General features: G+C 41.6%; 1 protein-coding gene across 2 annotated transcripts in view; it reads right to left on the reverse strand.

The window, feature by feature from the left end:
• Positions 1-16275, reverse strand: part of ASTN1 (astrotactin 1) — a 359173-nt gene extending 342898 nt beyond the window's left edge. Inside the window, exon 1 of one of the 2 annotated variants that reach the window (XM_018060633.1) lies at positions 15704-16275. In XM_018060633.1, coding sequence (XP_017916122.1) covers positions 15704-15986 — 283 coding nt within the window. In that variant the 5' untranslated portion in view covers positions 15987-16275. The remainder of the gene's footprint in view (positions 1-15703) is intronic. The other variant, XM_018060632.1, reaches the window with a different exon arrangement.

Genomic DNA, 16566 nt, shown 5'->3' on the forward strand with positions numbered 1-16566 from the left:
GGCAGACTTCTAGGTTCTATAAGGACAGGATTGTGTCTTTTTCATCTCTCCTTGCATCCTGAGAACTTAGTATCATGACTGGTACTTAACAGCTGATCAGAAAATTCTGGAAGTTGGAGATGAGAAACTAAGAATGAATATGGAAGTAGGTCTACACATTTGAGAGTTGAGGTGTACAGAGATTATGTCTGATAGCCTGAATTTTTTTAGGTAAAGCATGAGGCGAGGTCTTATGCTAAGTACAAAGATGTATATATTAAGTTGGGAGCTTAACTATGTTATTAAAGGTTTGAAATAGTCACTGAGGGCAATGAAAGAAGTCTATCAAGGACGATAAAAAGTAAGCAATGTTTAGAACCAAACTAGATTAGAAACTAGATATTTATAGCACCACAAATCCATGCAAATGGGAATATTTATACAGAGATCTCAGCGCTCAGTGCGGGGGCAGAAGTGAAGCATGTGGATCAGGGGAACTGATCCACATATGGACATTTAACTGGTAGATGGTACAGAACGAGAAACACTGAAATTGAGGGTTCTGATCAAAAGGTACTTCAGGAAGAGGAGGAGATGCCAGAAACATGCTAACAGACGTGGAGAAAATAAAAAGATCAATGCAATGGTGAATTTCAAAGAGGAAAGGTCAGTCGTAGGGAAAAGGAGTGCATGAGAGCTGAAAAGAAGATGCCGCGGTCTGAACAGGACCGGTTTCAGAGTTGAGTTCTGGGGACGAGGGGTTGTGACCATTGTCATGGGTGAATACAGTGGGCGTTTTGATGGTCAGTGGAGTTGTAGGAGTCAAGGAATTATAAAACAGGATATTGATGCACTGTCCACATCAAGCGTTGATAAACTATGGTCTGGGAGTTCCTTGCTTACTTTTAAAAATAAAATTTTCGTGGAACACAGCCACGTCCACTTATTTACATATTGTCTGTGGCTGCTTCTCTCCTACAAAGATAAATTTGAGTAGTTGCAGTGGAGACTACATGGCCTGAAAAACCCAAAATATTTACTGACTTGCCCTCTAAGAATAGGTTTGTTGACCTGGGTCTACATGGTTAATGACATGTTCTTGGGTAAAGAGAGCAAAACCAGAGGGGGCGAAACCAGTGGTGGAAGTCTAGGAAGCTGATAAGTGGAGACAACTAGGAGGGGCAGACAGTGATGAACCTGAAGATGTGTCCTTTCAAAAAGGAGGTGCTTCCTGAAAGCAGCGTGGAATTGTATGGGTCTAGAAGGATGGTAGTTAACTGTTCTTGAGATCCTTTTGCCAAAGACTGCTTTTTTTCCCACAAAATCTTTGCCTTGTCTTGCCTTCCCTTCCCTCCTCACCCCTGCTTCTCCTCCTTCCCTTCCCCCCTCCTTCTTCTTCTCTCTCTCCCTCTCTCATTTAACTTCTCTCTCTCATTTAACTCAAGCACAGAACCACCCACCTAAGACCACACTTTCCAGCATCATTTCCCAAGATTTGATTCATGTAAACAATGACATGGGAAAAGGCTAGATATGTGTAGTTTTTGCTTCATTTGCTTAAATTAAAAAAAAATACACTAAGAAAACTGTTACTCTGAACTCATGCCCTCCTCCTTTGTGTGAGCTAAAACACACAAGCTGGTGAGCCTGCTTTCATATATAGAAAAGATAAAGACCTGGGGATTTAAAGAGCAACAAGAGGAAAGGATTCTGGATTTCTGCACAACTGCAGGGAGGGGAGCTGCCCTTTCCCACTCACCTTGGAACTGTCATCATCTGACAGTAAACTTTTCTTCCTTAAGTCCTGTTTGTAAGGTCTCTTTGTTCCAGAAGGTTAACTCCTTCCCTACTTACAGTACCCCCTTTAAAATCTGATTTAAGCTATAGACTCACTTTCCAGGGGCTTCCCAGGTGGCACCTGGTAAAGAATCGGTGGTAAAGAATTTGTCTGCCAATGCAGGAGACTCAGGAGATGCAAGTTCAATCCCTGGGTCCAAAAGATCCCTTGGAGAAGGAAATGGCAGTCCACTCCAGTATTCTTGCCTGAAAAATCCCATGGATAGAGGAGCCTGGTGGGCTCCAGTTTATAAGGTAGCAAAGAATCAGCTGCAACTGAGCACACACTTACTTTCAAAGAAACTGCACTTAAAATCTATACACAATAGACTCTGGACCAAAAGTGGTCCTAAGGCTATACAGAGGCATCAGTGAACAAAGTAGGAAATGGCCATTCCTCCCATGTGCTTGGGGAATATTCTGAGAAACTATCCAGGAAGTATCCACTTTTTGATAAAATTGCCACTGTTTGTCATTGCACCCTTTTAGGTTATATCCCTGATTAGTGCTACTGGAAAGAGTCATCTAGAGGACACTGGAAAGGAAAGGAGAAGGGATGTGGGAAGGAGAATAAGGTCAAGGCACAGGACAGATTATGATGGAGGAAAATAAGTAAGAGCATTTTAATCCTCAGAATTCATAACTGGGGAAAAGTAGATATCTAGGGGAGAACAGGACAATCTGTTGTCATCAGTCAAGGCCACTAAAGGTACATAGACTTTGCACAACTCCAGGTGATGCTGCGTGGACGTAAATTTCAGTGGGAATGGTGCCTCATGGAGCTATATATGTGGATTTACTGTGAGTATTCCCTCACTACCTAGAATTATAAAAACTGCCTAGGAACTGGCAAGAGTAAAAGAATTCACTGGATACTTCTTTGGTTTACATGCTCAGCTTCATAGCCCTTCAATCAAAGATTCTCAACAATGACCTAAGTGCCAAATGTGACCCTGTACTTCCTTTCACCCACTTCGGTTTTGTTGTTCAGTTGCTCAGTTGCATCTTTGCAACCTTATGGACTGTAGCACACCAGGCTTTCCTGTCCTTCAACATCTCCCAGTTTGCTCAAACTCATGTCCATTGAGTCAATGATGCCATCCAACCATCTCATCCTCTGTCGCCCCCTTCTCCTCCTGCCTTCAATCTTTCCCAGCATCAGGGTCTTTTCCAATGAGTAGGCTCTTCACATCAGGTGGCCAAAGTATTGGCACTTCAGCCTTTCTGTTTTCTAGGGCTCGTAATTTCTTTTCCAAACTCAGAATACCCAGTCAGCAGACTAACTCCCACCATTCTCTGAATCTCAACTTAGAGCATTGTCTCTAGAAGGAGTTCCCTATTATTCTGTCTGATATAGTTGTTCATTATTTACTAACAAAGTAGTCAGTTCTTGATTCATTCATTACACACACCATATTTTGTGGTAAGATTACAAAGTGATTAAGATTACAAATTCCATAGATAATTTCAATGCTGTTTAAATTATTCTAGAGCAAACAAAGATGGGAAATTTGAAAATTATTTTTATGAAAAGTGTAAATATATCAAATATAAAATTGATGTGTCTATTAGTTACTCAGTCGCATCCAAATCTTTGTGACTCCGTGGTCACAAAGTATGTATCCACCATCCATCCAAAGTATGGATCCACCTGAATGTATCCCACCAGGCTCCTCCATCCATGGGATTTTCCAAGCAAGACTACTGGAGTGGGTTGCCATTTCTTTCTCCAGGAGATCTCCCCAATCCAGGGATCAAGCTCATGTCTCTCAGATTTGGGCATACTCTTTACCATCTGAGCCACCAGGGAAACCCATCATAAAATTGATGACCAATCCTGAAAAAGGTTATACACACAAAGACAAGAAAACCTATCTCACTTAGGAATACTGACACAAATCAGTTCAGTTCAGTTGCTCAGTTGTGGCTGATTCTTTTTGACCCTATGGACTGCAGCATGCCAGGCTTCCCTAACCATCACCAATTCCCAGAGCTTACTCAAACTCATGTCCATTGAGTCGGTGATGCCATCCAACCATCTCATCCTCTGTCATCCCCTTCTCCTCCCGCCTTCAATCTTTCCCAGCATCATGGTCTTTTCCAATGAGTCAGTTCTTTGCATAAGGTGGCCAAATACTCATAATAAAATATAAGCAAACAGAATCCAACAGCACATTAAAGGGATAATGCATCATTTACCAAGGAAGAATTATTTCATGAATGCAAAGATAGGTCAGTATTAGAAAGTTTATTTATATAATGTATCCTTTTAATAAATCTAAGGAGAAAAATAATATGATTATCTCTCTAGATACAGAAAATACAACTTTTTTTAAAAAAATTATCAATAGGGAAAAAACACTTAATTCTCTCTTAATATGGTAATTTTTACTTACCTTAATCCAAAAGCCATTAACATAATTGCGAGACAGCAGTGCTGTTACCATTAACATCAGGAAAAGACAAGAATTCACATTATCACATTCTTTTTCAACCTTATATTGGAGTTACAACCAGTGCAATTAGATAACAGAATGAAATTAGAGGTAAAGAAACTGAAGGAAAGGATATAAAATTATCAGTATTTGCGTATGATATGTCTATGAAGCTAAAATATTCAGAAGAAGCAACTGAAACACTACTATGATTAGAGATTTAGTAATGTAATGGGGGTTGAAAATTAACACAAACATTAGTAGCTTTCAGATATACAAACATAATTGTTGAAAAATACACAAACACACACACACACTTTGAATATATATATATTCAAAGCTATGGACTTTCCAGTAGTTATGTACAGATTGAGTTTGACCATAAAAAAGCAGATTACCAAAAAATTGATGCATTTGAACTGTAGTACTGGAGAAGACTTGAGAGTCCCTTGAACACCAAGGAGATCAAACCAGTCAATCCTAAATAAAATCAACCTCGAATACTTATCAGAAGGACTGATGAAGCTGAAGCGCCAATACTTTGACCACTTGATAAACTTCCCCTAAGACTTAAGGTGTAGAAGCCAAAAATAAATAATCATTAAATTACATAAAATTCAAAAGCTTCTGGAAAACCAGCCAACTAAACAAAAACATAGGTGATATAAGAAGACATACATATGCATCCACTTGAGAAAACAATTTCTCTATAATCCATATTATGATCAAAGAGATAAGTGCCTCAGGATTTTAAAGTGCTGCTAAAAATGCAAAGTGAAATAATAATGACATATCACTTTATACTTAGTAGATTGACAAAAATTAGAACACTGGACAATGCCAAGTGTTGGCAGGAGTACGGGGATGTAGGAACTCTCAAACACTACTGATGAGAATATACAGTGGGGCAGCCGTTCTGAGCACAGTCTGACAGCACTTAGTCAAATTAAGTGTATATAATCTTCAAGAGCCAGCAATGCCACTCCTGCTGTATATCCCAGAGAAATTTCACAATGATCTCCGAGGAAATGTGCATAGAAATGGCTACTGCAGCATTATTTATAGTGATGAGAAGTTGGAGGCAGTCTGGACATACAGCACTGAATGGACTGGTAAAATCTGGTGGATGGCCATCATGGATCGCTAGACCTATGCTGTCCAATTAGCCTTTCTGCAATGATGGAAATGTTCTATATATGCACTTTCAATATGATGGTCAGTGGCACCCCACTCCAGTACTCTTGCCTGGAAAATCCCATGGCTGGAGGAGCCTGGTGGGCTGCAGTCCATGGGGTCGCTAACGACTGAGCGACTTCACTTTCACTTTTCACTTGCATGCGTTGGAGAAGGAAATGGCAACACACTCCAGTGTTCTTGCCTGGAGAATCCCAGGGACGGCGGAGCCTGGTAGGCTGCCGTCTATGGGGTCGCACAGAGTCGGACATGACTGAAGCGACTTAGCAGCAGCAGCCTATCATAAGGTTATTTAAACACTAATTACTTAATTTTTTAAGAAAAATTGGTTCCTTAGCAGGCTACGGACTACCATATTGAATAAGGCAGGTATAGAACATTATCATTATTGCAGAAATTTAGTTACAAAGTAGAGTGTTGGGCTGTATTCACACACAGTAACATGAGTGGATCTTAAAATATAGAGTCGACTGAACAGAGTAAGAATCAGCATGTCATTCTATCACATCACCATTTAGTTAAATTAAAACTACATGACCACACAACACAAAACTATTCACATTTCACAAGAACAAATTTAACAAAAGATACGCATTAAAAAAATTAGAATGCTGGCCTGTGAGAAAGAGTAGCTGTAAATTGGAAGTAGGGATCTGTTGTGTATGTGTGTTCAGTCGTGTCCCACTCTTTGTGACCCTATGGACTGTGGCCTGCCAGGGATAAAGAGAACCAAAAAGACAAGTGAGCCCCTGCAGGAGGAGGGCCCTCAGAGATCTATGAGAAAATGTATTTTGGATTAGGGAGTACAATCAACTCAAGCCTCTCCATTGAGATTACAAAAGCAAAACAAACCAAAAACAGCGGCCACATTCAAGATGACCACCTGCCAATATTTATAGCAGTATTATTCTTAATCATTAAAAACTGGAAGCAACCAAAATGCCTTTCACTAGGTGAGCAGACAAACAAACAGTGGCATATCCACAAATGTAATATTATTCAGCACTAAAACAAATGAACTAACAAGCCATAAAAAAATATATATGAATGAATCTTAAATGCATAATGCTTAGTACAAGGAGCAAGTCTGAAAAGGCCACATACTGTGTAATTTCAATTATAAGACATTCTAGAAGAGGCAAAACAAAGTGAGACTGAAAGATCAGTGGTAGCCAGAGTTTGGGAGTAATGAAGAAAGGGCTGAATAGGTGAAAGGTGAAGGATTCTGTGGGGCAGTAAAACTATTTCGTATGCTAATTGTGGATATATGACACTGTATATTTGTTAAAACCCCATAGAACTTTTAGTAACAGTTCAGAGAAAAGAAATTACAAATTAAGAGAAAAGAACAAATTAAGAGAAATTTGTGTACAAATTAAGAGAAATCATTTAGGAGGTGGGGTGATCCCAGAATGGAATGCAGAATGTGACAAAACATGAACCATTTCATAAATAAATGAAACAACTTCTCTGCAGGAGTAGGGGAGGGATCTAAGTAACTAAGTGACCAAAGGGTCTGTAAGACTAAAGGAACTGTACACAGGAGCTGTACTCTAGCTGGTAAAGTTTTTCCCTATGGGGATATAAGTGAAATTCTGATACTTCCCTACATGTATAGTGGAGTAGAACAATTAAATAAATGGATGGAAGACAGTGGGAACCAGGTTTTCTCACTGTTGGAGTGGAATAAACAAGGGAAGGGGGCTAGAATGATCCACAGATTAGATACACATATTAGATGTTATTAGATAATTAGATAATGGATTATAGCTGGAGACATCAGTATGAAGTTATGCTTAATATACACACAAATGGTTACATATGGAAATATTTATAGGTATGTGTATACATATGACTTAGTAAAGTGAAAGAGAAGTGGAAGTGTTAAGTCGCTCAGTCATGACCGACTCTTTGCAACCTCATGGACTGCAGCCAGTCAGGCTCCTCTGTCCATAGAATTCTCCAGGCAAGAATAAGTGGAATGGGTAGCCATTACCTTCTCCAGGGGATCTTCCCAACCCAGGGATTAAACCTGGATCTCCTGCATTGCCAGTGGATTCTTCACTGTCTGAGTCCCCACGGAATCCCTATGACTTAGTAACACATATATTTCTTCATTCTGTTAACAGAGAGGGCCTAGAAGCAACTAACACTCAGTATAAATCAGTATACCTAGTTCCTAGATCTTGGCTTTTAATATCATTTCTCCAGCGAACAAACTTGGGGCTCATTGGAGAAATAGCTGATTCTAGGAATGGACATTGGTGGGATGGGGAAGCAATATACAAGATGAGCTTGGAGCAGCTTATAGTGACAGAAATAGCAAAGTGTTTGAAAATCAAAAACAACAAAAATCTATACGTATTAATGGGGTTATGTCAAAGGAACACAGAAGGCAACTGAAAGAGCTCACATTAGCTAAAGCTCGAACAATTAGAGCAATAAAATCAATAAAATAGTATAGGGTTATAATCCAAAGTATAAAATAAATATTCATGAGTTCATATGATATAAATAAGTGATTAAATCAATACATTAATAAGACATAAGGGAAAATTCTCTCCTAGAATAATTCAAAATAATTTATATAGATTCTTGGCCTTCAAAAAGGTAGACCCATAACTTCCCCATTCTTTTGTATGGGATATGTGTAATGAACTCCCTTCAAAGAGACCAACATGGAAACGGGGAAAGAAAAGCAACTTCTCAGTGGAGAAAACTGACAAATTCAGCCAGGTGATCAAGGTCAACAGGTCATAATGATGAAATGTACCCTTGACATGATGCAATGAAAATGACACTTTACAGCTTCCTCCCCCAAACTCAAAGTTCGAATCTAAGAATGAGAAAACGGTAGACAGATCCAAACATTAGACAATCCAAACAAACGGAGGGACATTCTACAAAATACCTGAGGAATACTCCCCAAAACTTCCAAAATCATCAAAAAGGAGTCTGAGAAGCTCTTATAGTAAAAAGATGCCTAAGGAGATGTGATGATTCAATGCAAGATTCAGGCAGGATTTGGGGGCAGAAAGAAGATAAAAACTAAGGAAACTTAGTTTTTAAAGATAAAAACTAAGTAAAAATTAAGAAAATCTGAATAAAGTATAGACTTTAGTTAATAGTGACATGTCAATATTGGTTCTTTAATTGCAATAAATGTATCATACTAATAAAGATGTTAAGAATAGGAGGAGCTGTGCGCAGGGTATTTGGGACCTCTGTATGGTCTTTGTAATTTTTCTCTAAATCTAAAACTGCTATAAAAATTTCTTTCAAAAAGGAAAAAAAAATTGAGAACTGCCACATATTGGAGAAAACCTTATTTCGAAAGGATACATGCACCCTAGTGTTCACTGTGGCACTATTTATAAGAGCCAAGACATGGAAAAATTTAAATGTCTATAGACAGAGGAATGGATAAAGACAGTGTGGTACCCACACCACACACACACACACACACACACACACACACACACACACACACACACACACACACTGGAATATTACTCAGCCATTAAAAAGAAAGAAAGAATGCCACTTGCAGAGAGACATGATGGACCTAGAGACTGTCATGCTGAGTTAAGCAAGTCAGAGAAAGACAAATACATGATATTGCTTACATGTGTAATCTAAAAACTGGTACAAATGAACCTATTTACAAAATAGAAATTATAGAAACTGAGTCACAGATGTAGACAACAAACTTGTGGTTACCAAGGGGGAAAGGGATGGGGAGGGATAAACTGGGAGACTGGGGCTCACATGTACACACTACTAGATATAAAAGAGATAACTAATAAGAACCTACTGTATAGCACAGGGAACTCTATTCAGTACTCTGCAATGACCTATATGGGCACAGAATATAAAATGAGTGGATATAGGTATATGCATACCTGACTCACTTTGCTGCACAATTAAAAGTAACACAACATGGTAAATAAACAATATTCCAATAAAAATTAATTACAAAAGAACTGCCAGAATGTTTGAAGCCCCTTTTCTTTCCCTCTTCCTTCACATCATCCACCTTTTCACCAGAAGTAACACCCATCCTCTGTGTTTTTCTGACACCTTGCTTTTCATACAAATTGTACATGTGCATGTATACTTAAACATGTTGTTATTTTTAATTTTATACAAATGAAATTGTATTTTTAAGCTAGTTGCTATTTTCACTTAATGATACATTTGTGAGGTTTCCCCATGTTGGTATATGTAGCTGCAACTCATTATTGGTAAATGTGGCTAGATAATACACTATTGAGTGACTATACACCTTGTATACGTCTAGCCTTCTATTAACAGATGTTGGGTTGCTTCCAGGTTTTGCTACTACCAACAATGCTACCACAAATGTTCTTGTAAATACATGTAAGAAGCCCTGTGTAATAAAAACTTGGAATTGCTGGGTCATGAGCATGTATATTTTCAACTTTACTATGTAATATATACCAAATTGTTTTACGAAAGTCATCATGTCAATTCAGATTGCCATCAGGAACAATTTAATTTTTCCGAATTTTGTTCCTTAGAAGCTTGGAGAGCAGTAGAAGCCCTTTGTTTTTTTCTCTCAGTGTATATGATTTAAAAAATATTAACTATATTTATAATATTTATAGCAACAGTGACGATAAATGGCAAGTTTTGGTATATTAAAATTTAGCATAGGCTTTAACTTGTTCTTGGAAATTAACTTGCTCAAAATAGAGCTTTTTCTGCTATCTGTGTACATGTATTTGAACTTGGTATAAAAGTGAAGAAATAAAGACTTGGCATATTCCTGCTGAAAAGGTGCCAAGTTCTGTTCTTGTAAACTGGCCTTAACCTGAGAAACTACTGTACTTTAGGTTTGATTACATTCCTTAAAAAGAAAGTATAAAATATATGTATATAAAATATATATATATATATATATATATACTGTAAAACAAGACCTCAATCTTGCCTTCAAAGATATATAAAGAAATTAAACTTGTATTTTACTTTTCTTTCAAAAACTGGAATTCAGACCAGCTCAGTATATCTAGAAGAGCATTTGAAGCATTGTAAAATTCATCACTCTTGCATTCAAAATTCCTTTGATGTAAAACCCACAGTTCTGTAGAGAAACAGTAAATAGTAACCCTCTCAATACCATAAATTAGTGCATTCTGCTAGTATGAGTTATATGAGTGCTGAATTCCCTACCTTAGGATTGCTACCAGTTACCCTCCCATGTTTTAGATGGGGCTGCCACTCTATATGAATGTATTTGCTGTTTACCTAGGCAGCTCATTGTAGCAGAGAACAAAAAGAAGGAAAAGGAACAAATTTCCAAGTTTCTTCTTGAATGGGAAGATGGACGGATATGTGAAAAAACAGTGAGATACTTCCTATTAGGCAAAGCTCAAAAGTAAGTAGAAAACTATGTCTGATGTTATATTTGAAGCCAATCAAAAAGCTCAGTAACTGCTATTCAAGCAGCATCACTGAGCTCTGGCGGTGAATTCTAAGCACAAGATCGCCCGCTACAAACTTCAGTGGCCTTGGTCAAGAAGCCGAAGGCACAGTGCCTTCTGGATGGCTCCATTTCACAGCGGAGCCTACTCTCTGGGCTCCCCAGTTTATATTTCTGTTGGGCCTTTCTCAGAAGAGCACAGAGCGTGTTCCCTTAATCCCTACTTACCCTACCATGTTCACATGACTGTGGATGCCATTGCATGCCATACAACATGACTACTCAGACTTGGAAACTATGAATGAAGCAGGAATTCCTCGATTCTGCTTAGGTAAGTATACCTACTTAGATAAATACTTCTTGATGAAGTTCACCCTCTTCAGCATTAAGGCTTACGTGAGAAATCACTCAATGGACAAGGATATTCAAAAGGTATTTACATAGAAGCCACAAAGGACTCCTGTATACAAACTGAATATATTTTCCTACTCTATCCATTGCCAGGGCTCCGTTCATTCAACCATGAAAAAGAATGGATTTTTAAAACTTTTGAGACATATGAAATAGTAACTAAGAGAAAGACTTAAATGTCATATTGACCTGAGTTCGAGTTACGGATCCATCAGTTATTAGCTATGTGACCTTGAGTAAGTTACTTAACCTCTCCATCCTTTTCTTTTTCTCCACTATGGAATAAGTGGAAAGTCCTCCCGAGTTGACACCATATCTGTCTTCAAAGCCTGTTCTTTTAACCACCATACTGGCCTGCTCCAGACACTTTAAATAGCACCTTGCATGCAGGAACTCACTACATCTCTGCAGGCTGATTGATTTATCCTGAGGCATACCTTCTTCAATCAAAAGCCATGACAGCTAAAGCGAAACTCCCAGGCACAAGAGAAACAGCTTTCTTCACTAAGTTTTACACACACTCAATAGCTGGGTCTGAAACAGAGGAGCATCCCTTTCAAACAGTAATGAGACTGATAAATATGTTCTGTTCACATCACAGAAAACCACACTTCAGCACAGAAGCCATACTTCAGGTTAACCAGTTGTCTCAAAATCAGATATGCCTCCAAAGCTGGAAAGTCTACTGTTTTGAAAGATGAAGATGCAAGATTTTAGTTAAGATATGAAATTTTAATTGGCTAGTTCATCAAAATTTTATAGTCTCCTGAGAGGATAATAAGAATTCTGTAGCTAAATATCTTGAATTAGGAACTGCAGTTATTTTGCATATTATAGAAAGTTTATAGCATTTCTGAAAACAGGGGTTTAGATTACCTAAGAGGCGCCAGACAGGTGCCATAAAAAAGAGGTGCAGCCATCGTACAACCAATATTCCCAGGAAGTATGGCAATCTAGAGATGGCGTGGCTTGACTAAGAACATTCAAATTCAAAACTATGTGTAGCCAAACAAAACACATCTGAAAGTTACATATGGCCCTTTCACCAGAATTTGCAAATCCTACTGCAAATCCAGAGAACAGGAGATAATGCCACCCCCTTCACTGTCCCTCAGACTTATTCTGCAAGCAAAATTGACAACAGTTTTGACGGCTGAGACAGCCTCTGCAAGTCAGCGTTCAGTGCCTCCTACGTCAAGTCAATCCTCCCCTGCCTGGCTTTTAAGCCATGGGCCACATCCCACTCTCAGAGCCAGACACGGCTGTCTATACTCTCAGACCACCAGACTAATCTCTGTACTACTCCATAGGCATGCTAGTCCCACACTCATTCCTGCCACCATCCTTGGCTCATCCTTTCCATGACCTCAAATGGCTTCACCATTTCTAGGCCAAGCCAAATTTAACCTATCTTTAATTTTGTTAGTGTGTGCGTGTGTGTGCACGCACACGCGCGCACTTTTTTCAATTCATGCAAAGAGTACAGAAAAGGGATGAATGAACCCAACTACTTTGGTGGGGGTAGGGAAGCCTTTATAGAAAGGTGACATGTGAGCAGGGTATAGAAGGAAGAAGGCTGCCAAGTGGAGGAGAGGGAAGAGCATGTATAGAGTCCCGAGAGCCAGAGCAGGCTTGCAGAGATAAAAGGCTGGAGAAGGCTATGGTCAGAAGACCCCGGATGCCTCAATGAAGTGATAGGACTTGATCCTGCAGACAGAAGGATCTGATCAAGGCCCCTAGTCAAGCCCATATCTTCCATGGAGTCTGTTCTTGCCATGCAAGTGTCTTCCTCTGAATTCCTACAGCCTTCAAGAACCTTTAAGAACCACATAACCAGGTGTTATTACTCTCAGCTCTCAGGGTAGGAACCTTTTTTAACTTCTATACCCTAACAGCACGTAAAAGTGCTTAGCAAGTAAATGCTCAGTAAATTCCCAGAACTGACTGATTCAAATTCATCTGGGGGTGGATTAAACAAACCAGGTTCTAGAGATAAGAGTAGGAAAAACTCTATAAATCAAGATCACTACAGACCTTACTATTGACCACGAGTGACAGGATCCAGAACTACAAAAATTAAGTTCAAAAGCAACCACACTTGACTTCCGTGAACTTGGACTCCTCTCCTTTTGTCCCCTGCTTTGGCCCACTGCCCCAGCTGAGATTCACTCCTACTTCCCCTGGGAATTCAGAGCCAAAGGGGGAGGTACCAGCATATCTCTGGCTCTGAACATACCCCCACTGACTGGGAGGGCAGGGGACAATCGATGCATTTAGCAAATGCATCTGCCCCTGAAATAGGAGTGTGTGTCTGCTCCTGTGTGTCAATGCCAAGTTGCAGGAGGTTACCATAGCAACTCCAGCAGGATGCTGCAGTGGGCAGCTTTGCACAGAGGTGCAGAAAACCCATTCTTTAACATGTGGGCTTTTGCTGTGCACATTGGATCTGAGCAGGCACATCATGGCTTCAGGCCCTGCCTTCGGGATTCTGCAAAAAAGGAAGTGGGACGTTGAGTATCTGCTCATCCAATCTTCCTTTTTTCATGTACCATACATGTCCCTTCTCATGCACAGTAAACACTGCATGTAGAGCCCCAAAATAGGCTCTTTAGAAACATATAATTCCCTACACTCGTTCTTACACTGGATGATAAACAGATTGTGTACTTGCACATCAGCATGACTTCCAACACAAAATTTACATCCACCAAATAACGCAGCAATCATACATTTTAATGAACAGCGTATCCACAATGTCAGCATTCCCAGCCAACCCCCAGTTTTTGTGTTATTAGTACATTTCTAATGCAAAAATAAACACCATCAAGACTATAGGTTGGGCTTAATGAGGTCTACCAAGCTGTACTCCAGGAACTATAAACCAACTTTTCAAAGGACCAGGCAGTTTTTGAAATTGTTTTTCCATAGACTGGAGAGTGGGGGTTTACTCAATGTTTCATGTCTCATAGGAAAGAGCATGAAAGGGATGTGAGATACCATTCCATTTGTGGTTCTAACCTACCTACAGCCATCAAGAAGCCATGTCCCTACAAAGTGAACTTTAGTTTGCAGGGCAGTCAAACGGATGGAACAGGTTCCTGGACATTATCACATTTTTTCCTTGGATCTAGAAACTTACTGGTATCTGTCTATTAATTCTCTCCTTGGCAAAATAAGGATGGTGGTTTATAGCAGCACTAAAGACATGGACTGCATGGCTGGCCTGCACAGCAAGGTGAGGTGGATCTGCACGGGGAGAAGTGAAGGAAATTTTGGATAGTCCTACTTCCTGCAGAAGTAGGACTAGAGCATCTTTTGCAGCTCAGTAGTGAAAAAAGAGGAGTGGACTATAAGTAATGGAGAAGTTCTAGTATCTGAAGGAGTTTTGTGGCCTAAGAAAATTAAAATAGGATACCAAGAGAGAGATGTAAACAAACAAAGGAAGGAAGGGCTTCTTGACCAGGGAAGCCATTCTTTGTGCAGGAATGCCTGTGTCTCTCTCTCTAACGGAACTTGAGAACAAAGATGCCAATGTTAACAGACCACAGTATGGATGATTTCTTTATTCAAGAAGTTGGGAGATTTGGAGGCATCTGTTACACGAAAGCATGGAGGTAGGACTTGGCAGATTGGACACCAAGGGTGTAAGAAACTTGTGTTCCGAAGGAAGGCCAGAGTGTCAGCAGCCTGTGTGTGCTTAGTCCTGTCTGACTCTTTGCGACCCCCTGGACTGCAGCCCGCCAGGCTCCTCTGCCCATGGGATTCTCCAGGCAAGAGTACTGGAGTGGGTTGCCATGTCCTCCTCCAGGGGAATCTTCCCAACCCAGGGATGGAACCCAGGGTCAGCAGCCTAGTGACAGATAAAGAGCTCTCACTGAGAGAATTCTTGAGAATCACCCAATCTGCCCTGCACAGGCCTGGCTAGGTGAGCACTAGATACCTATTTTTAACTGTCCCCAGGAGATGCTGTGGGCGGGGTGGGGGAGGTGGGGGTGGTCCAGGGGGCTTGAAACCAAGAACTGAGCTTGTGGCCTGGGAGCAGGAAAAGGGCTTCTGGGAGTTGAGCTGGGAGCAGCAAAGAAGTGCTCCGGTGCGTGTGCTTATGAATGAAAGCCGGGGACGGTTTCAGAGGGACTCGGGCAACCTGTTCCTTGGGGGCCGAGGCAGCGCAGGGGAGGCGGGAGGCCCAGCATCCGGGTCGGATTCGGGGGAGAAGTCAGGTGCACTGAAGCGCCCGCCTGTAGGTCGGCTCGTAGAATGGTCTGGGTACCGGGCGGATCCAGGGAGGTAGGGTGGGGGAGGGGAGGTAGTCGGCGAGTGGGTGTGGAGAGCGAGCCAGAGTGGGGGGGCTGGGGGCGCCGGGCCAGCGCCTCGGGCCGCCTCGACCTCCCCCGGGACTCACCCAGCACGAAGTAGGGCAGCTCCGTGTTCTCCAGGTCGTCCACCACGACCATTTCTCCCGGGAAGTCGTTGCGTACGGAGAAGAGGAGCTTGGGTTCGGAGGCCGAGGGGCTGTGCATGATGTTCAGGTCGTTCTCGCGCAGGAAGGGCAGCGCCGACACCGTGATGCTCTTGAGCTTGCATTCCAACTCCTTGGAAGGATCCACGTCGCCGGCGGCCGTGGCCAGCACCGTCGCCGGCCCCCAGCAGCAGGCGAGCAGGGCGCAGAGCCTGGCTAAAGCCATCTTGAGCCCCGGCCGCCTTCCTCCCAGCGCTGCGAAGGTGGGGGAGGCAGCGAGCGGGGAGGGAGCGAGCGAGCGAGCGAGCGCGGGAGGCGGGGGAGGTTGGGGAGGGGATGCGGAGCCGGGAAAGCCCGGGTCCCCCGGACAGAGATGCCGCTGGCCTGGTGCAGGGCTAAGGAGAGCCCGCGCGCTCTTTGTTTCCTGGAGCTGCTTATCTGGGGAAGGCGAGAGGGGAGGTTGGGGGGAAGTGGGGAGAGAAGAAAGAAGGAAGGACGTCGGAGGAAAGAGGAAGGGAGCTGAAGATTCTGGGGAATCAGGTCAGCCCCCAGCGGGCAGCCGGTGCTGCCGCCTTCCTCCTTTGCATCCCCCCAGCAGGAGCACGCTCTTAGCTATTAACTACCTGCACAGCATTTTTTTTTTCCCTAACCATTTTTCCAATGCAAAATCTTCCCTCCCTCATTATCTTCCTGATGGCTTGGGAAGGGCGCGCGCGCACACCCCTTTAAATGTGCTTCCTCAGAGCCAGTAATGAGGGGTCTCTAGATGCAAATTCTCCCCCAGTTGTTTTGTAGATATAGGTGGT

Source organism: Capra hircus, chromosome 16 (genome assembly GCF_001704415.2).
Source record: "Capra hircus breed San Clemente chromosome 16, ASM170441v1, whole genome shotgun sequence".
NCBI classification, from domain to species: Eukaryota; Metazoa; Chordata; class Mammalia; order Artiodactyla; family Bovidae; genus Capra; species Capra hircus.